Source organism: Pygocentrus nattereri, chromosome 24 (assembly GCF_015220715.1).
Source record: "Pygocentrus nattereri isolate fPygNat1 chromosome 24, fPygNat1.pri, whole genome shotgun sequence".
Classification (NCBI taxonomy): Eukaryota; Metazoa; Chordata; class Actinopteri; order Characiformes; family Serrasalmidae; genus Pygocentrus; species Pygocentrus nattereri.
Window position 1 is genome coordinate 19934761 of NC_051234.1, and position 22864 is coordinate 19957624.

The following is a 22864-nucleotide window of genomic DNA, read 5'->3' on the forward strand; positions in this document are numbered from 1 at the left end:
TACTCCAGGTTAAAATGACACACATATAACTGCATAACATAACATAAACTAGATTTTACAGAATTTGAGGTAGAACAACAAAGAAAGGTTTTCAACGTATGTGGTTGTCAGTGTTGAATTGAGGCCCATTTGGAAAACCACTTATCAGGATGACTTCATGGATTCATATGAGCTGTGATTGAAAAACAGACGTCCAAAAAATGTTTCAAATCATTTATATGACTTGTCTTGTGTACATTTCGCCCCAAGCGTCACCGGATTTTCTCAACTACAAGGTTGTTAAAGAGTCCAAATGAGTAATTCTACATCCATGCTGCAAGGAAGCTAAAAGCTAACTATACAACAACCCCTGATCCTTAAACTGTAGGGCAGTAGAGAATTCAGAATGCAGTTTTCTTCCTTAATGTGACATATTTAAGAGTGAAACAGGATATTCAGGCAGGAAATAAGTATGGCCGGGCCATGGTTTTATCCATTTTGACTGAATCACGAAAAGCAGGCATTCTAAAACGAACACAGGACTCGTTATTCAGCTGTGAGAAGAAAAAAAGAAAATGCACATCTAACAAAAAATTCCACTGAAGCCTCAAATGCTAAATTAAATTTGTAGGATTTAGTGTGTCCAATCTTTACTTTTATTACAGCTTCCATTCTTCTCAGAAGCCTTGCTTTCAACGTTTCAAAGAAATCTGTAGGGACATTTTTCCACACCTCCACAGTTCAGTCTTAGAAATTAGATTTGATTTTTCACCATCCAAGCAATCCCAAACACATTCAGTGACGTTGAGGTCTGGACTCTGGGGTGGTCAGTCCGTTGTGTTCTGAGAACACCAGCAGCTTCTTTGCTTTATTTATCTGTTTCCTTTTCTCAACGTCTGCTCATCCTTTCAGTCCCATAGTGTTGCCTTCTCACAGTGGAAGCATGGATAGAAACACCTGTGGATTTTTTCACATCTGAAGTAAGAGTGAAGCTTGATTTTTTTCCTCTCTCAAAGAATGCTGTTTACCCGATTGAGACAGTTTAGGTGGTCTGCCAGGTCTTGCACGGTTGTAAGGAGTAGGATTTTTTTCTGATCTGGTCTGCACAGTCCTATCAGAGAACAAGAATGCTGTTCATAAACTCTATAATCTTGCACAGAGTAGCAATGAGATCCTTGTTTAGTCATGACTAATTTCTTAACCTTTTGAAAGACTGGCCAGTGGAAGGAAGTCATTATTTTAAAGCATCTATGAACAATACAGATTTACCAGATACCAAAAATGGCTTCACTCTGCACCAGTTCTTAAAATTCTATTGCATTCAACAACTGAAGTGAATAGAAGACTGAAATGTGTTTGAGAAACCATAAAAAAAAATTTCACTGAGAGAATTAAAATAAATGTTGCAAAATGTCAGTGGAGACGGACTGCTCTAAGGCCCCAGCCATAACAAAAGCAAGCTAAAATTTTATATTAATTACTTCTGACTTGTAGCTCATTGACATAAGTGGAGATTCAAAACTTTCAATCCAGTCCACATTGCATACGTAAGCAGAATTATAACAAATCTACATGTCAAAGTGTTAAATAAGATACATAATAATCAGGCTTTTTTACTTAATGTTTTATTTTCTCCAGTGTAAAATAAACAATGATAGTATGCTCGTGTACAGTATTTGTCATCAGAAGTGAGGTAAAATGAACTCTATTGGTTTAAAATATAGATTCTTTTTGCCACATTGAAAGATGCTTCTATTCTGTATGGTGTTAGAAACCTGAGCTGAATTGGAAACAGTTGTCATCTTTGCTTCTTCTTCCATCTATTAAAACACTGGATGTAAAACACTGCAGATTTTTCAAGAATTGGCAGTTCGAGACACTGAATCTTACAGTTTATTACAGTTCGCTTTGTTTTTTTTATGTCTGGTAGACTAATGTGAGACAAATAGAGATCCTTTGCTTGCATCAGACATGCAAATTTTACAATTCATGAGAAACACCGTTGAAAATTCAATGCATAAAAGGCACCAAACAGTTAGTGCAAGTTAAAATCATTTGCTCAAAGGTCTATCTCTACAAAAAACTGATAATTGCTGTTATAACAAAACCCTGCATCTCAAAAACAGAAGAAAAAAAAAAATTGTAATTTTTTGATCATTTCTAAAGGTCATTTGCCATAAAATGTTCACACAATGTAAAGGTGGCATTTTCAAATGATGTTAAAGAATAAAACAATAAAACTGAAAAAGCGGAGATGCAAGGGTTCGATATGACTGACTATCTACAACATGATTTTACCACATTTCTTTTCTTATCAGCTCCAGATGTCCTGCAGATATCGTTTCTCCTCTCGCAACTTTGCCACCATCTTCATAGACTCCAGCTTATCCAGCTGAAGTTCCTTCGTGATCATCTCTATCAGAGCATCATTCACATCTTTAGCCATGTTCTTAGCATCCCTGAAAAACAAGCAAAATGTCTTTCATTGGCAAAACAGTGCGAGCAGTACACAAGAAATTAGTCATGAGATGCTAAGCAGATCTTGAGGAATTCTACACTGTATCCATCTTTTAACCATGGAAAAATGCAGGGTATAGTTTGACCAAAACATGCCAACAAGGTTTATTACAATGGATGATAAAAGCCAACAATAAACATGGCACTGGCATAATGCTAACAGGTGGCGATTCAGATATATTCAGTGTTAGCAACATTAGCGTTCTGTATTAAACTATTATTCACCCATTGGCAAAAGGCTACATGGTAGTTCAGCAGTACCATTTCATTCACAGTTGGAAATATTAGCATCATGGACCAAGCTATTCCTTTAAAAAAGCTAAACAAAATTGTGTGAACTCATTAGCACTGATAATATGCAAACTGGTGGCGGTATGCAATTTCACTCGCCATTGGCAAGATTAGCATTTTGGACTGAAACAAAGCAACATAAATTTGACCAAACTCACCCACAGACATAGAAGTAGCCATTTTCTTTGAAGAGTACATGGACCATGTTTTTGGCGTGAAGGAGCAGCAGATGCTGGACGTATCTGGGTTCATTTCCATCCAGCTCTTCACGAGAGAAAGACACTTTCAGATGATTCAGTGTCCCGTTCTCCACAAATCTCTCCAACTCCTCCCTACAGAGGAATCACAACAAGGCACATTTGTGTAGAATCTTTCATTACTGCGGCTCTATAGTTACTCTGTTCATATCAATAATCTGGACATTGTTGACCTGCATAAATTTCCATGCAGACTAACACATTACTGTGAAAAAGAGCAAAATGTTTGCTGTCTTGCGCAAATGAATATGTCTGATTTTGACTGTTACTTTTCAGTTAAGCAAGAAAAAACCCTGCAGTGGTTTAGTTTAATCATAAAGCAGCTGTATGGTATATTTATCCTCAACGCTTCATGTTCATCAATGTTCCTTCTTTAGTATGAAGAGCATATTTTGCTTATATAATGATCTGACAGCTTTCTCTTTTAAACTACTAAAAGCACATACTGAATCTCTTTTGGCCCAAAGAAGCATTACGCAACTGAAAGGTTTCAGTGCTGATGAATGTTTATATCACAACAACAAGAGCAAATGTGTGGCCATTGGTTATATTCCCAAGGTAGGGCTTCAAGCAGGTGTTTTCAGTTTTGCAGTTTTTTTCAAAAAAAGAATTTAACAAGCTTTCCATTTAATATGTCAAGTTATTATAAAACTGACAAAGACAATATGCTTATTTATGGTCCTTAAGTGAAGGTTGCCCATACACACACAAACACATGCATGCAGACTCAGACACACACACACACACACAAACACACACAGTTGGGTCGAGAAGTCTGAGACTATTACTAAAGCTAAGCTTTGTTCATTACCTTCTGCATACATCTTTCTGCTTCATTTAAGCCATTCTTAACAGGAGGATCTATCATAAGCACCATGCTGCAAGCTCATGGCCCTAACTAAGCTTTGCGTTCCACTCAAATTTAATAGTTTTTCCTTACAAACAATGTTACTGGCATAACGAGTTGAATAAAAAGTAACATCACTGAAATATTTACATGAATTTCACAATTTCTTGGTATTTGTCCATCTTTTGCTTGAATGACTAAATGCACTAAAGTTAAAAAAGTAAAAAAAAAAGAAAATAAGAAGCCTCTGATGAGCAAATCAAATTCATCTAGTTTTTTTTACACAAAGGCTTTAACATGGTTTAAATCATAAATTAAGTTAGATTAATACACTGCTCAAAAAAATAAAGGGAACACTTAAACAACACAATATAACTCCAAGTAAATCAAACTTCTGTGAAATCAAACTGTCCACTTAGGAAGCAACACTGATTGACAATCAATTTCACCGCTGTTGTGCAAATGGAATAGACAACAGGTGGAAATTATTGGCAATTAGCAAGACACACTCAATAAAGGAGTGGTTCTGCAGGTGGGGACCACAGACCACTTCTCAGTACCTTTCTGCTTTCTGGCTGATGTTTTGGTCACTTTTGAATGTTGGTGGTGCTTTCACACTCGTGGTAGCATGAGACGGACTACAACTCACACAAGTGGCTCAGGTAGTGCAGCTCATCCAGGATGGCACATCAATGCGAGCTGTGGCAAGAAGGTTTGCTGTGTCTGTCAGCGTAGTGTCCAGAGGCTGGAGGCGCTGCCAGGAGACAGGCCAGTACACCAGGAGACGTGGAGGAGGCCGTAGGAAGGCAACAACCCAGCAGCAGGACCGCTACCTCTGCCTTTGTGCAAGGAGGAACAGGAGGAGCACTGGCAGAGCCCTGCAAAATGACCTCCAGCAGGCCACAAATGTGCATGTGTCTGCACAAACGGTTAGAAACCAACTCCATGAGGATGGTATGAGGGCCCGACGTCCACAGATGGGGGTTGTGCTCACAGCCCAACACCGTGCAGGACGCTTGGCATTTGCCAGAGAACACCAGGATCGGCAAATTCGCCACTGGCGCCCTGTGCTCTTCACAGATGAAAGCAGGTTCACACTGAGAACATGTGACAGACGTGAGAGAGTCTGGAGATGCCATGGAGAGCGATCTGCTGCCTGCAACATCCTTCAGCATGACTGGTTTGGCAGTGGGTCAGTAATGGTGTGGGATGGCATTTCTTTGGAGGGCCACACAGCCCTCCATGTGCTCGCCAGAGGTAGCCTGACTGCCATTAGGTACCGAGATGAGATCCTCAGACCCCTCGCAGGACCATATGCTGGTGCGGTTGGCCCTGGGTTCCTCCTAATGCAGGACAATGCTAGACCTCATGTGGCTGGAGTGTGTCAGCAGTTCCTGCAAGATGAAGGCATCGAAGCTATGGACTGACCCGCCCGTTCCCCAGACCTGAATCCGACTGAGCACATCTGGGACATCATGTGTTGCTCCATCCACCAACGCCACGTTGCGCCACAGACTGTCCAGGAGTTGGCGGATGCTTTAGTCCAGGTCTGGGAGGAGATCCCTCAGGAGACCATCCGCCACCTCATCAGGAGCATGCCCAGGCGTTGTAGGGAGGTCATTCAGGCACATGGAGGCCACACACAATACTGAGCCTCATTTTGACTTGTTGGATCAGCCTGTCGTGTGTTTTTCCACTTTAATTTTGTGTGTGACTCCAAATCCAGGCTTCCATTGGTTAATAAATTAGATTTCCATTGATGATTTTTGTGTGCTTTTGTTGTCAGCACATTCAACTTTGTACAGAACAAAGTATTCAATGAGAATATTTCATTCATTCAGATCTAGGTTGTGTTATTTGAGTGTTCCCTTTATTTTTTTGAGCAGTGTATATTCATATTATTACTAATGCTATAATATAATATTAATATTGACCAAGAAAAAATGCAGAATCATCAATATTTGTCATTTTACTTGTCACAACCTTTCTTTTAAATATTTTCAAAAATACAAAACTTTGTTGTTTATTTAAATGAAAAAAATGCAACCCCATTTCCAAAAATCTGGGATGCTGTGTGAAAATAAAATGCAATGACGTTCCAAAAAAGTTGGGACAGGGGCAGAAAAAGGCTGGTAAAAACACCTCATGGTTAATTGGCAGCAGGTCAGTAGCATGATTGCATTTGATAAAAAAAAAAAAGTCTTTCAGAAGTAAAGAGGAAGAGCGGTTTACCACTTTGAAAGACTGCACGATCAAATTTCTCAATGTAAAATTGCAAAGAACTTGATTTCATCATCTACGGTACATAATCTCATTAAAACATTCAGAGAATCTGGAGAATGCTGCTACCTTCTCTGGGCCTGAGCTCATTTAAAATGGACTCAGGGAAAGCGGAAGTGTCCTGTGGTCCGACAAATTTTAAATTCTTTTTGGAAATCATGGACACTGTGACCTCCAGGCTAAAGACTCAGCTTGTTATCACTGCACAGTTCAAAAGGCAGTATTCATGGTGGTATATGGGTGCATTAGTGTACATGGCATGGGTCATGTTCACATCTGTAAAGGCACCATTAACGCGGAATGATATATACATGTTTTGACAACATATGTTGCCATCCAGACGACGTCTTTTTCAGGGAAGGCCTTGATTGTTTCAGCAAAACAATGCCAAAACACATTTTGCATGTATTACAACAGCATGACTCTGTGGTAAAAGTATCCAGGGGCTAATCTGACCTGCCTTCACTCCATACCTGTCACCGCTGAAAACATGTGGCACATTATGAAATGAAAAATATGACAAAGAAGACCCAAACTGTTGAGGAGCTGAAATCCTACATCAAACAAGAATGGGAAAACATTTTACTTTCAAAACTACAGCAGTGTCTCTTCATGTCCCAAACTCTTACAGAGTGTTGATAAAAGAAGACGTGATGAAACAGCATGGTAAACATGCCCCCATCCCAACTTTTTTTTTTTAAATGTGACGGTCAAATTTGTGCAGTCTCTTTCACGTTTTAGAAACATGCACTTTGACATCAACACTGGCAAAATGTACTTGTAGACCCTTTGATGAAAACCTTCTTAAAAGACTTCTTTTAGCATCTTAGGGGTTAAATTTGCTGAGGCGGCCTATCTGGACAAGCTTGGAGTGGTTTTAAATCTTTTCAATTTGTAGATGATCTTTCCACTGTAGATGACAGTGGAAAGATTCATTTCCAGTCTTCTTAAACTCATTCTAAGGTCATAGGCATCTATAACTTTCTTTCTGAAGGCCTCAGAAAGCTCTTTTGATCTAGGGATGAGAATAGTATACACTCTAATAACAAAGAGCAAACCAGAACAAACATCTGAGGTTTAAATAAGACAAGTTCCTCCAAGATGTTCTCTAGTGCTGTTCTAATCATAAGCACCTGATTTCAATTTGACATATGTGAAGCAGTGCTATATGTAGGGGTGTATTTACTTTTATCCACATAAGAAAACTGCCCTTCTGTTCATTACAGTTACATAAAGGATGTATGTTAAGATTTATGTTAACGTTAATTTTAAGTGTCACTTGATAGATTATATCACCTTTATGTATCAACACTGTTTAGTTGTGTATGCCAAACATGTCAAAAAAAGTATAGACATTTCATGGGATGTACTTACTTCTTGACATGACAATATATTGTAAAGTTTACAAATAAAGCACCCAGACCCTGCATGACTTTATTTCATGATAACTATCCAATGTGCTCATAAATTGAGTCTTGCTTAGGTTTTGCTTTATCTTGGGGCTTTGTGTGTACTGTGTGTGGTTTATATCCAGAGTTTCTGTCACTTTCTCACATCCGTTTCTCTGCAGTTCTGCCGTCATCTGTTCTAAGATGCTGACTGTTCACAGAAAAAAATGCACGCTTCAGTGATCCTTCGCTGTTCTGACCAGTTCTAGGCCCATTTCTCCTCAGTGTGTAATCTCCACTCATAAAACAGCAGAGGAAAGCAGTACTGCACTGGAAAATTCCTCACCCTGTGCCGAGATTGATTTCACCCCTTTAACACTGATGTTAAATGCTGGGCTTGATTAGGAATTATTGCGAATCATTTTATTTTCCTTGGGCGAGCTGACAGCAAAGAATTTCTGTCTGCTTTTCATCTAAGAGCGGAGTGAGATAATTTATGAAACATCAAAAGAGCAAGCAAGTTTAAATTTCTCTTTCAGCTCTAATGCTCTGGTTACTTTTCTGTTTTATCAAAACTTTGGGAGGAAAAGGAGGCTGTTACATGGCATACATCCTCAATTTACTTCATCCACAGCGAGTCCATTAATGCAGTTCACTGCTTTAAGTGGATAAACACGAAATGCAGAGCAAATCACTATATTGCTAAAAGTAAAGGCCATGTAAAATGACAGAGTGGGGTCAATAGATGCTGAGGTGCATAGTGCACAGACGTCACCAACTTTCTGCAGTGCTAATTGCTACAGACCTCCAAATTTCATGTGGCCTTCAGATTAGCTCAAGAACAGTGCAGAGAGCTTCATGGAATGGGTATCCATGGCCGAACAGCTGCATCCAAGCCTTACATCATCAAGCATAATGAAAAGTGTTGAATGCAGTGGTGTAAAGCGCTGCCACTGGACTTTACAGCAGTGGAGACGTATTCTCTGGAGTGACCAATCATGCTTCTCTGTCTGGCAATCTGATGGACGAGTCTGGGTTTGCCGTTTGCCAGGAGAACGGTACTTGTCTGACTGCATTGTGCCAAGTGTAAAGTTTGGTGGAGGGGGGATTATGGTGTGGTGTTGTTTTTCAGGAGTTGGGCTCGGCCCCTTAGTTCCAGTGAAAGGAACTCTTAATGCTTCAGCACCAAGAGATTTTGGACAATTTCCTGCTCCCAACTTTGTGGAAACAGTTTGGGTACTTCCCCCTTCCTGTTCCAACATGGCTGCGCACCAGTCCACAAGGTCCATAAAGACATGGATGAATGAGTTTGGTGTGGAAGAACTTGACTGGCATGCACATAGTCCTGACCTCAACCCAATAGAACACCTATGGGATGGAATTAGAACAGAGCCTTCCCAGAAGAGTTGAAGCCGTTATAGCTGCAAAGGGTGGGCCGACATCATATTAAACCCTATGGATTAAGAATGGGATGTCACAAGTTCATGTGTGTGAAGGCAGACGAGCGAATACTTTTGGAAATAGAGTATATATTTGGAGCAAATAAATGAAAAGGTGCACCAGAATGGGTTTATCTTTCATTCAATTGATTCTATTAATATATGTCTATAAACAATAACAACACAAAAAAGAAACTTTTTCATGATCCAATTATAGCTTCGGGTAGTAACAAAAACAGTTATAGTTCATTTTAATGCTACCTCTGACCTTTTCGTTACTGTGCCTTAAAGACCAATATGGTCCATTCTAGTGAATTAGTTCAAACTGCCGTGCTGAAACAACAAAAGACAAAAAAAAAAAAAAAAAAAAAACAATCTTCAGACTTTACATATTTACAAAGATTATGTTATGATCTAATTACACCCAAGTTATTAACAGAGATAGAAATAAGTTAAATATATACAAAATCATTATTTATAGGGTATTTTCTATTGGGAGGTGACCCCTAAATTTCAACTTGAATAATAACACTTAGATTTTTTTTTCAGTGTTGCTTGTTAAAAGATCCTTTGAGTTCTTTTAAAGTGAAGTTGAAACATTTAGATTTGTCATAAGTTTAGTTTTTAAATAAAAAAAATTTGGTCACCATATCAAAACACTACCGAGTTTTAGTTTTAGAGCCTCATTTTAGGCACACAAATAAAACTATAATTTTTTTTTTTATTAAAACAAAGTTTACATTGCAGAAAATGTGTGTTTTGACAGTGACAATTCTTAATATTTCACACAGATTTTCAGACTTTGGGACACATTTGCATTACTTAAAAACAGTGGGAACTACCTGCTCACCATGTGGTCATGAGGGACAGGGATGCAGCCTCACTTCCTGCTATAAAATGCAGGGGTGTGGCTAAAATAAAATAAATAAATAAATAAAATAAGGCTCTAAAACTAAAATACCACTAAAACTAAAATATGCCATCATATACAGGCTAGCATATTTGAGTTCAGAGCTTTTGAGTTAAAATTGACACTACTGAAATATTTGATAAAGTATATATAAAGTATAAGGTATATTGTTGACTATTTTGGTAGTGACAAAATGGAATGTTCAAGGATTTGTTTTAATAAAATATTTAAGGTTTAATATTTAAACATAATCAAGGTAGGTATAGGGTCACTCAAAGCAAAAAGATTTTAGTCTGAAGTCCAAGTGAGTTAAAAGTCTGAAATGTATTTGGAACTCTGACTTTGAACCAATGAATTAGAATGATTAATGTATTTAAATCAGCTTTGCTCTCATTAGCCATGTTTACATGCAGCCTAACAATCCGTTAATAATCCAACTAATAGCTCAATCGGAATAGAACACGTCAATGTAAACACCTCAACTGGAAGAGTCTAGTCCGATTAAGGCCATTTGGAATACAATGTTCATCTGATTGAACGAGGTGGGTAACCCTGTAAATAATCTGTTAAAAAGGAGAATAGTAGCCATGTAAACGCCTGTATCTGATTACATTCCAATTGGAACATGTATGTTCTGCGCAAGTTTGTTTGAGTCATAGTGAAAGTTTATAACGTTCAATATGGCAGTAGCAGAAACTGGTCTGCAGAGGAGAAGTTTATGCTTGGAACTTCAGAAGACGGTGGTGGGACAGACGTCCAGCTTATGTATCTCAGAATATGACATCTTCCTCTCACCGCTACCTAATAAATACGTGTGAGGTACATTTTCCTGATTCTGACATACTTTTAAAGCAAAAGCACAACAACTGAAAACTCATCTCACTTGGACTCTAAGTGGTTCTCCACGCATAAGCATCATTTCATATCGGATTACTTGCAGTGCGCATGTAAACAAAGATTTTCTATCAGATTATTGAGCAGAGTGAACATATAAACACCTCAGTCTGAATCTGTAATCGGAATGTATTCAATTGGATTGGCAAAAATCTTTGCATGTAAACATCCATTGACTGGCCTCTTTCAAAAAAGTCAACCAGACTGAAACAGAGCAGGCGGAGTTAACGCGCTCTAGGCAGAATACGAGGATTAACATACATTTTTTGTGACATCATAAGAACAATGAATTCACCTTGTACCTCATATCTTTTTACCGCATTGTGTTAGCAGATTAGCTTGGGGAAACAATCCATCAGATCTGCTCTAACATTAGCAAATGATGAACATGCACCAGCCATGCATATCACTATAAAGCAAGTGTTTTTAAAGCGTTTAATGCAAAAACCACCATATAATAGTCTTACTCTCTTTCTTGGTATTATGCTTCTGTGGGTGAAAACATTGACAAGAGCACAGGGAGACGAGAGGGATATGGACAAAAATTTGATGTTTTTATGATTTAGGTTTAGCAACATGATCTCTCGTGTATGGCTGAATCTCAAATGGCTCCTCAGTCCCAATATATGTGTGCAGCACAGGCCATAAAACCATGGCTTCTACACCTATACAGCGCACCAAATAATAAGCACGTTGTGCAGCTTTGACAGAATATAAAAGGCTTTTATATAGACATATAATGCACTGTTTGTGTGTAGAAGCTGTTATGTAATGACCAAAGCAGCCTGCACTTCATAGGAATTCATTCAAAGTCATTTTGAACCATTTCTGTCGGTTTGGTACAATTTCAATGGATGCAAGTTTGCGGGTGGAAGTGAGAAGCCATTCAATATTGAGCCTATAGTACATTGGCCAGCTTTGTTCATGCTGTTGTTATTGCAGCACCCATATAGGCTAAAAATGTAATCATAAAAAAGCAAAACTGCTCAGATAATCACTCCTTGAAGCTCTATGCTTTCACTGATATGCAGGATAGCTTGTCAACCAAACAGCAAAGACAGCAAAATGTACACATTACTCATACATACATGTACACATAACTCATACAACTCAACATAAGGGGAATATGGCTGCTGCTATGGCTCAACTACTGCTGTAAAAAGCTTGCACATACGCAACACAGATCAGCTTTTGCTGCTCCGGTCTACAGAACATCACCACTGGTGGTGGCAGAATTTTACTTCCCAGTTTTTGAGGTAATTGCAAAGTGCCATCCACTCTTTAGACTGTGTCAAAATAGAAGCACACCAACAGAAATGGTCCAAATGATTCTGAATAAAATCTTTTTACATTATCTAACATTGGGTATATTTAAGAACGTTTAGTTTAGAACGTTCCTTCTTTCTCCTGTACATGTATATTTTTGGAGATACTTGGTTTTGTTCTGACAGCAATGCTGTTTTATTCTGACTATATATGAGGAACAGACTTGAATCTTGTACTATGATAATACAATTTTAAATAAGACCAGAGAATTCTCCTGCCTTTTTCCATCTCAAATAAACAGCCAACACTACTAAAGGTCTCATGTGATAATCATCCATTTTGACTGGTCTCACCATGCCAACGTTTGTGTGGCTTCATGCTAACAGTCAAAGCCGCTAGAAGCTTTTTATATACAGCACTAATGTTAAGATCACCTTAACTGGTGTGATGCTCAATCTAGCATTTAGGAATCATGTGCTAAGATGCTTTCTGGAAACCCAGAACAGCGCAATTAGATCATTTTACTTGATCATACTTGATAAAATGACATTTGGATAAGTAAAATGTCAAGAAATTAATTGGATAATCTTTTAATATTTTCACAACAGTATCATAATGAGAAATATTTGACATATTTTCAACATTCAAAATGCATTCACTTGCTAAGATCTTTTCTTGCAGAGCACACAGAGAGCATTGTCAGTCCCAGCACAGTGTGATTTGTCAGTCTTTACGGTGTGAATTATGGCCGGAGCTTGACGGGACAGCAGCCCGTGGCCTGTTATAAAGCCCTGTTTCATATGTCCAGTATTCTCAGAGGGAGCACTTTCGTTTCATTGCTTTTTCAATCACAGCTCTCAAGGACGAGTGCAACAGGCTAAAAGGAAACAGAATAGCACTGAATGCTTCACTGAGTGCTACTAAGATTGGAGCAGGCTTGAATATTAGTGGGATCAAGCATATATTTATAATTATCATAAAGCAGGAAGCAAACATATACTCAAAAAGAGGAACCATATAATTTTATAACACTGAAGGGGAATTCTGCTGATTTTTCAAACTTTCTGCACAAAACAGTGGTTGAGATGTAAACAAAGTCATTAAGAGTGGTAGGATAACCATTTTACATAATAACTTTCTGTGAGGGAGCTTTTAAAAGGTGCACATCTGGTTCCTATCACCTCCACTCTGAACAATTTTGACTCTGCAAGTTTTTTTTTGTTGTTTTGTTTTTTTGTTTAAACAGAGCAATTCACACCAAAGTAATTACTTTTTTTTAACAACTTAGCCATTTAATTATACAGAAATTTAGAAAAAGGTTGTGGAATTTCCCTTTAAGGCAAAGGGTGGATTTCAAGTTTCCTAAATTAATTTTAGTATTCCATATTTAGATATTTTCCATGTTTTACTTCATAAAAAAGTTTTTTTAAAAAATGGTAAAATTCAAACTGTTGCATAAAGCAATTGATCAGAAAGATGTAGCTATCAAGTAAAGATTAATTTTATGACTCTGATTGTGATGTACCTAAACATTACGCATAAGCATATATATTGTATACTTCCATGCAATAACCTGGATAGGACTTTAAATCACTGTTGTCAAAACAAAAAGTTTGAACTCTGGATTTCAGCAAACAAACTTGGAGAGAAAAAGCCTCATGCTGCATTTACATGCTGGTGGTAAACCAGCGGCTACCCATCAAGAGTTCAATTATCACAACTTTTGTTGTCCACTGCAAATGTGAAATTAAGTTGATGTTGAGTTTATGGGATCCCTGAATGACCAATGTCTCGCTGAATTCTAGATAAAAACAGTACAGCGTGTCCTCCTGCTTTTTCCCACTTTAAATAAATAATATACACTGCTAAAGCTCTCTCCTGATAAACATCCATTTGCACTGGCACTGCAGTCACCATGCCAACACCGTGCAGGCACACCGTGGGCGCATTACAGAATTACTATATAACATTACATTATATTATATTACAGTCACATCAAGGTACATTTTGCTCTGTGCCTGCACTCGTCTGCACATCTGACCCTCTGTACACATACCTGAAGATGAAGTCTCTGTCTTTATGTCTGCAGCCAAAGAAGAGCCACGTTTCTCCGAAAACGTCATCCTGCTTTTCCACTCGTTCCTGATATCTGTTCAATCAAAACCACATTTCCTCTAATCACCATGTGACAAAAAAACAGAACATAAACAAGCAGTACTTACCTTTTAAAGTGAACACCACCTATGGGCTTTAAATCAGCGCTCAAAATGCTTCATTTAAATGCAATTATAACACAATGTAATAATTATAATAAGCAGCCACCTCCTGCATCAAATACATGCACTGCAATGCATTTACTGGCATACAGTGATTCATTTCAGCCCTTTCATTTTAAAAGTGTTTAGCCGTTATAAAAGAGGCTGTTTGGGGGCTGGGAAGGGAACAGGATTCAAAGGCATTTTTAAGAGCCATTTCCCCATAAGGTCTGGCTGTGCTCCGAGAATGCCCTTCACCAAGGTGGCACAGAGGAAATGGACACTATCTGACCATCGCACCTGCTCACTGCTGACATCTTCACATATAAATCCCTGCACTGTCTCAGACCCAACAGTTGCACTAAACTTTACTGGGAGCTGATCACAGCCCTGATTTACTGATAGTGGTCATTAAAAGCAACAATTTGAAGACAAGAAGATGACAAATTGAATGTCTAAGGAAAAACAAAAACAACACCACATCTATTTCTGCCTTTTAATCTATATGCGTTCTGAAAGTAGCTCAGAAACTGTCACACTGCATCCAACAGTAAAGGTCACATTGGAGCTTCTTTTATACAGTTATATGAAAAGTTGTACATGATGATACATTTTACTGACCCATATTGACATGCACCCTCACCAACAACTCTGGGGCAGAGTTTAGACAGCTCCCTTTGAAGAGAAAGGCGTTGGGACAGACTAAAAACATGGTGGTAACAGTGCTACACCATGGTAAATAAGAGCTATTTATAAAGTCATGGTGGCGGTGATTAGTGCTCTGGTGTCTTTTTAATGCTGCGGTATTTTCATCTGTCTGAGGCAAGAGCCATTCAAAATCCAATTGTAAATGTAATCATACAGACTAAAGGCCCATGCCAAGTGAAGCTTTGTTTGGTTGCCAAAATGAAAGAAATGTAATAAAAGTAACAAATAAAATAATTTTCAGGTTTTAATTATATTTTAGCAAGTAAAATTTTTGTTTTCACCTGTAAGAATTCAAGCTTTTTAAAATAACATGCATTAATGGTTAACATGGTAATATTCCTTCACTCAACTTTAAATGAAATTGCTGTAATTTACTATGGCAAGCTTTTATTTCTGACATTTCATGACATCAGAAGTTCAACTTGTATAGTTGAACATTATGGAAGGAGAAGGATTTCCATGATTCACATTTATATTAAAGGAACAGTTTGATGATAAATCAAATTTACACAATGTTGTCATTCAGCCAAGACATGTTTAGTGTCTGAAGTTTGCTTCTTTAGTTTTGCACTGGAGTTAAAAAGCTAATTTAGCTAACAAGTAAAGGAAGCTTATACCCCACAGTTAACCACAGTATAAACAGCAAGCCATGTGGAGTTGTTAAGTATCTTTAACAGACTTGTATGTGGCTTTTGAAACTCTATGACTTACTATTACCTATACATATAGAATACAATACCGTACCATAGCTAGAAACAGTAGTAGCAGAATTTTGTATGTAACTTTGTTCATTTTTCATAGAAGGAAAAAAGTGCAGTCATAGTGCAATATGTGCCTTGATCGATTTACATTTGAGGCAGGTAAATTAAATATTTCACCAAACTATTCCTTTAATAAATTGATACTGGGATGTTATGAGTCACTTTGATTATACATTAACAGCATATTTTATTCTTTTTATTTTTTTGACACTATCTGTGGACTGAGGTGGTCCCCACATGGACACATTAAAACACAGTGTTATGATCCAAACTTGCTCTATGCACACACAGCTCAGTGTAATTGCAATCAGAATAGCAATCAGAATCACACAACAGCAGGACTGACCAAAGGCTGAAAAGCAAGCAAGCAAACAAGCAAACAAACAAACAAACCAACAAACAAAGCAGGGGCAGTCTTCATGTGCCCACAATTTGTGCTTCTTCAATTCATTTGCAGGCTTTGGTGAACAATCACATCCTATAAACCTGCAAACAGACCTGCACCCATACTCTCAGACCACCAAAGTTGGCAGAGAGGTTCTCCACACTAAACAATCTACAGAGTATTTTGATGACTTACCCAGCAAATCAGTATTTTTGAAAAAGCCAAAGAATAAAGATGGAGCTGATCAAATGAGAAACTGTGCTGAGCCTTTCAAAGATATTTTACTAAAAGAAGATAAACTAGAAAAGCTTTAAGAAAGATTCCTTTAAATATTATGAAAAAAACAGGCATTGGGCTGAGGCAAATGCATGTAAATAAAAGAAAGTAGAAACACATTTACTGAGAGGCATTTATTGGTGAGTGATGTTCGTTTATTTGATATTTGGTAATAACACTTAGAGGTCAGCAATGAGTAACGTTTGTTTATTTGATGTCTGTTAATAATGGATTTAGAAGGCAGCGAGTAATGTTTTGTTTAAGTTTGTTTCCATCAGGCTCTGTTTCTAAGTGATCAACAGGTGAACATGCATTAAAATATTCATTATCGTCATACAACCTTCCAACTATTTAACGATAAGGTCAATTTTAATCTATTATTTTTGTTTATTTAAGCAACCAAGTTTACAGAGACAGTCTTAGGCTCTTTTCCTACATTTTTTGAGTCAACCTGAGGTGTGTCTAGTAGACACACTACTGATGTCTTGTTTCCTCAGACTGAATTAATGCTGCAGAGGCTTGGAAGGCTGATATCTTTTTGATGTTTATTATTTATTAGTCTTCTTCTAGAACCATGGTGCCCTATTTGGATGTCCACCACAGCGAACAATCTCTCAAAACAGTTCTCTCATTAACCATAAAATCAAAACAGTAGTTTAACATGTTTCTCTCTGGGGTAGCGTATTATGAAAGAGATTAAAGAAGAAAATGCACAATTGCCTAAACATTGCACAATAGAGACAGCCTAACTGGCATCACCCCTCCCCGAATACTCAAGAAACTCTTCTTGGCTACTGTGTTTAAAGACATAGGCCATAATCAGAAAACTATCGCAAAGCCTCAGATCACAGATGCAGACCAGCAGCAAAGCTCCAAGGACAAAACAGTCCAGTTACAGACTGATGAACACTTTGCCTGCTCCATTAGGGAGTCTTGGATGTTGATGAAGCAACTCTTAAATATATATTTCAGCATGACTTAACCTCCGTCTACTGCATCAGTATCATAATGTTTATTCCCCCAGATAACATTTCAATGCATTTCTCAGAAAAACACCTTGACTCAAAAAAGCACTTATAAAAGACAAGTCAATGCTTCAGTACCTGCCCATTCACTTCTGTTTTAAGTATGGTTATTTTATCAAGTACAGGAAATTGACTGTACATTACAGGTGTTGTGAATAACATCTTAAAAACAAGAAGAGGTATACCTAGCATTGCTGGACCACCATCATGTCATATTTGTGTCATGGAGGTATCTACAATACCGGATGTATTCTTGCATTATGTGAATACTGGCAAATTAACATTGTAGTCCACCTGCCAGCAGTGTCTGGTGGATTCCCACTTAGCTTTGCAATGGTATTCCAGGTAGTTGCTAAGGTGTCGCTAGGCCATATATTTTTCAGTTATTGACATATCCTGAAAATGCCTGTTGCTCTTTGCATTGTACATAATTGTTATGATGAAAGGACCAAAATAAATTACTCAAAAAGATGTGTGGTTCCTTCTCCTGTAATTTTGGAGATACAAGTTTTTTTGCCGACAACAGCGAGAGATATATTACATATATATATATATATATATATATATATATATATATATATATATAGTGTGTGTGTGTGTGTGTGTGTGTGTATGTGTGTGTGCGCTAGTATGTGCGCTAGTATGTGCGATCTGTCCCAAAAGCACAAGCGGACTATTCCTGTATATGCAAATTCAGCAGTTTTGTGGATCAAGCTCAATTATTGCAACCCATCAAAAAAAAGCACAATGTTGAATACAATAATAAAACAACTACCAGTAAATTGGGCTTTGTCTAGCCAACTTAAAAAGACTAAAATCTGTGTTCTCCACAGATTCAACACAATTCTGACATGCTGTATCTGCTGCTATATCATAAATTCATGAGAGCTGATTTAGATAGCACTCTAGCTAGCTCTAAATTAGCAGACTCCACAACTGTTAACAAGTAACAGATTCCAAGATGACTACTGTTATTATATGTTATAATATTATATATATGCTAATAAGCACTATACACAAGCATTATAACTTCCAAGGAAGGTAATGCTACCCTTGCAAATTCTTTACAAAGAGATGTCTCTGAAAATAGCAGTCAATACATCAAAATGCTATTCTGATTGCACTTGGGCTAATGTCTTTATCCGCACCTGGTAAGGAATTACTCTGTAACACAGCTCATACTGCAAGGTTAAACTTTCCAACTGAATTCAGGCACAGCCCATGCTCAAACACTCAGTACTCACCACATGTTTACTGTACCTGTTATTAGGAAGCATCTGTTTTTGTAAGATCAATTCCATGTTTCAGTTAATGCTATGAATATGGTTTCTGCTTTCTATGAGTATTTGTACGTAAGCCCTATGTCTGGATGAATATGCAGGTGGTAACTTTATTTAAATGTTTATAGCGCTACCTGCTGCTCATTTCGGGTGACGGCTGTACAAGACGGTTTCTACAATGGGTGTCAAACAATTAGTGACACAATAAAAAACAGCAATTCTTAGAGGCTGGCTGGCATCCAGCAATAAAGGCTCCAAAAAGAGGTTCTTGCCTTGAACATAAGGCTCTAACCAATTACCAAATTGGCATAGAACCTTTCCATCATATGGAAGTTCTTTTAACATTGACAGTCTCTTCACATTTGCACATCTTATTTTCAAAGCTGGTTTTAAACAACTATCCACTGAAGGATTTTTTTATGGAACCAAATATGGTTCTTCAATGGCATCACACCAATGGCAGCTTTATTTTCAAGAGTGTAGAAATTAGGCTGAAAAATGAGCATTCCTTTGACCTCCACCAGGCTGATGGTAAACAGTGCAGAGCAAAAGAATCTACCCATGACCCCAAGCACCTTAATTTCATTGCAAAACCTGATGGCAGATTTGTTTTGACATGTTTGGATAAAGCTGGAACTGGTTCACTTCAAACTCTGAAGTTTAAAGAAAAATCTAATGCCAAACACGACTTCTTCACTGAACATGTTTCACTGATCAAATACATTCGGTGCCCTTAAATAAGGAGAACATGCAGATTGCTGAGTGGTCCATCTGAAATTGTTAAAGATACTTTAAAATAAATTCATACAGTCATACATTTAAACCAGAGATCTACCCAACAGGAATTACTTTGTTCAAAACAAAGTTCTGCTATTGTAACATTGTTAATTTTTTGAGGGAAGAAAATGAAAATAATAACAGTGCCAAATTATTTTTTTTTATCATTTAACATATTTGATTTATTTATTTATTTGTATTTTTTTACAGGTAGTTTCATTTTGGTCTTCAGTGAAAACTTTAGTAGGAAAAAGTAGAGTTGGTAACACAGTCACACAGATTATATCTTCCTAATTACTATGTTTCTCATTAAAAGTTAATTAGCGAAAAGACTGTCCTCATTAATACATTTTAAGTTAATCAGATGGTTGTGAAATGGGAGGATGGGGTCTAAATAGCCCCGCTCAGTAGAAGGCCAATATTTTAGTACTACTAACTGGAGTTGTTCATATGAACTATTATACAGTTATATAAACACACACACACACACACACACACACACACACACACACACACACACACACACACACACACAGATTATCTTTTAACAATGGCACATTAAGGTCTGGGATACATTACATGGCAAGTGAACACTTGGTTCTCATAGTCATTGTGTTGGATGCTGGTAAAAAGGGGCAGGCATGAAGACCTGAGTGCCAAGGGCCAAATCATTACGGCCACACATCTGGATCGGAGAATCTCTGAAAGGGCCAGGCTTATGGGGTGCTCCCAATCAGCAGTGGCGCAAAGCGACAAAGGCTATCCTGTCTGGCTGAGTTGACAGAAGAGCTACAGTGGCACAAGTCACAAACAATTTTTGCAGTGGTTACTGGAAGAATGTGTCACAACACACAATGTATCACACCATGCTGTGTCTACATAGCTGCAGACTGATCAGAGAGCCCACGGTAAAACCCGGTCCACCATCAAAAGCACTTACAGAACCAGACTTTGGAGCAATGAAAGAAGGATGCCTGGTCCAATACATCACGTTTTCTATCATGTGGATGGCTGAGTATGTGTGCACCATTTACCTGGGGAAGTACTTACACCAGGATATGATGTGTGAAGAAGGCAAGTCAGTCCAGGGAGTGCGATGCTCTGGGTAATGTTCTGAGAGGAAACCCTGTGTCCAAGCATTCAAGTGGACATCAATTTGACAGGTGCCACCTACCTAAACACTGTTGTGAACCAGACATGATTGCTAGCACCAGTGAGGCTGCTTTAAGTATTTCTATAACTGATGATCTCCTGGAACTTTTGAACACACACAGCAGCCTCTAGAGTTTACTCAGAACGGCACAATAAAAAAATAAAAAAAAAAACATTCAGTGAGCCGCAGTTCTGTAGGCAGAAATGCTTTGTTGATGAGAGAGGTCAACAGAGAATGGCCAGACTGATTCGAGCTGACAGAACGGTAACTCAGATAACCACTCTGTACAATTGGGGTGAGCAGAAAAGTACAATAAGTTGAACCTTGAGGCGGGTTCCACTAAAGCTGTGGCTGCAGTGGGCACAGGCTCACCAAAACTGGATAGTTCATGAAAATGACAATGAATTCAATGTACTTCAGGGGCCTTCCAGTTATCAGATCTGAATCCAATAGAACACCTTGAGGATGACACAGAAGTAGAGACTTGCAGGATAAAAGTGCACCTAAAAAATCTGTGGGAATTGTGTGATGTAATCATGTCAACATGGAAAAGAACGTTCCCAACATCTTGTAGAATCTGTGCCATGAAGAACTGAGGCTGTTTTGAATGGAAAGTCTACCCAGTACACATCAAATACAGAAAAAGTTGAAGTTGTATTTGGTTGCTGAGGCTTTTCCCCCCTGATGCTGTAAAATGAATAACTTGATAACCGTTTTGACTGGAAATCAATTAAATGACTTTTGCACAGCACTATGTGTGTGTTTATTAAAAAAAAAACAGCATAAAATGAAAGGAATAGTATTTGCTTGTTAAAACAAAAAAGGAAAAGTAAGTATAGGAAGCAAATGTCCACAAAATGAACAAAAATGAGAATTTGAACTGCACAATACACAACAGCAAACAAATAGTAAAAACATTCTAACTGCTTTTTAGCTTTTTAACTAGTAAAGTTAAGTGTCTGATTCAAAATTCAGCTGTAAAGAAGAATGAGATGGTACATACTCTGTCTCCATGATCAAAGAAGCATCAACATGACAATTTAAAAGGTTGTGCAATAAATAAATAAATATAAAATACATATGTTATCATGAAAGATTAATGGGAACATTACAGGGTAAAGCAAAGCAGGTGAAATTTTAGCACCCTCTAACTGGTATATAAAAGTGCTCCAATGTGAGCAATATTAGATTTGGCATAAGAATTCTTGCTAGAGTGTGCACAGAGACTGTCCCAAAGCGATGCTATTAGCATCTGGGAGCTCAGTGTCCAATCTGGAAATGGCCTTCAATAAAGCACCTTCAGCACGGCTTTATACTGCCCAGAGGGATCAATACCAATATGAAAAACCTGGATTCTATTTTACCAAAAACCATGCAGACCAAGCTGGCTCCATACTGAATACAAATCAAGTGTTCTGCGACAGACGGCACATAGTCGCCATCTCTCTGAAAGAAAATTACACCAACAATCTCCACTGTGGGTTCAAGCTAGGATGAGAGCTGCTGTTACCAAGCAGTGGCTTAACTGACTGAGTGGCACTGAAGTACTGGAATAACATGGGTACATTTATCCTGGAGAATATATAATCATCTCTCATCATAGGCACAGCTCTAGTGCTGCTTTCAGCCTACAAAGGTATTTTTCAACCTAATCTCTGCCCGTCACACCTGTAGCATTCTGTTGATCATCATGGACAATCATTCTGACACATTTCTCTGCACTTAGAATAGACGAAAAAAAGCCCACTGAGTCAAAACTCACTTCTAAATAGGGTACGATGGGCAGTTGCTTCAATACCTACTCACTCATTGGCTTTTAGTATAGCCATGGTAGGGATGGGCAATATCGCAAACATACACAGCATGCCCAAAACTATGTGGACACCTGATCACCACACATTTGGGAGTTCACTGGACTTCCCATTCCAAAAAATAAGAATCAATAATAAGGAGTAAACCCCGCCTTTGTGAGTATAACAGCTTTTACTCTTCTGGCAAGGCTTTCCATAAGATGTTGGAGCATATCAGAAGAATATGCCCATTCAGTTAAAAGAGCGTTCTGTGCAAGCCACTGCTCCATACCAAACTTGCCAAACCTTATGCCTTTAACCTTATGCCTTACTTGGTGCACAGACGACAGTCATGCTGGAGCTTTCACCTTCAGTGAAGCTGAGGG

The 22864-nt window shown here is 38.0% G+C and overlaps 1 protein-coding gene across 1 annotated transcript in view; it reads right to left on the minus strand.

Annotated features, from left to right (window-relative positions):
- Nucleotides 1-1582: 1582 nt before the first annotated feature.
- The window catches only part of mtrr (5-methyltetrahydrofolate-homocysteine methyltransferase reductase), a 56401-nt gene continuing 35119 nt past the window's right edge, over nt 1583-22864 (minus strand). Inside the window, exons 13-15 of the mRNA XM_017718269.2 lie at nt 14125-14217; nt 2946-3119; nt 1583-2438 (exon numbers count right to left, since the gene is read on the minus strand). Of these exons, the coding sequence (XP_017573758.2) occupies nt 2294-2438; nt 2946-3119; nt 14125-14217 (412 nt within the window). The 3' untranslated portion in view covers nt 1583-2293. The remainder of the gene's footprint in view (nt 2439-2945; nt 3120-14124; nt 14218-22864) is intronic.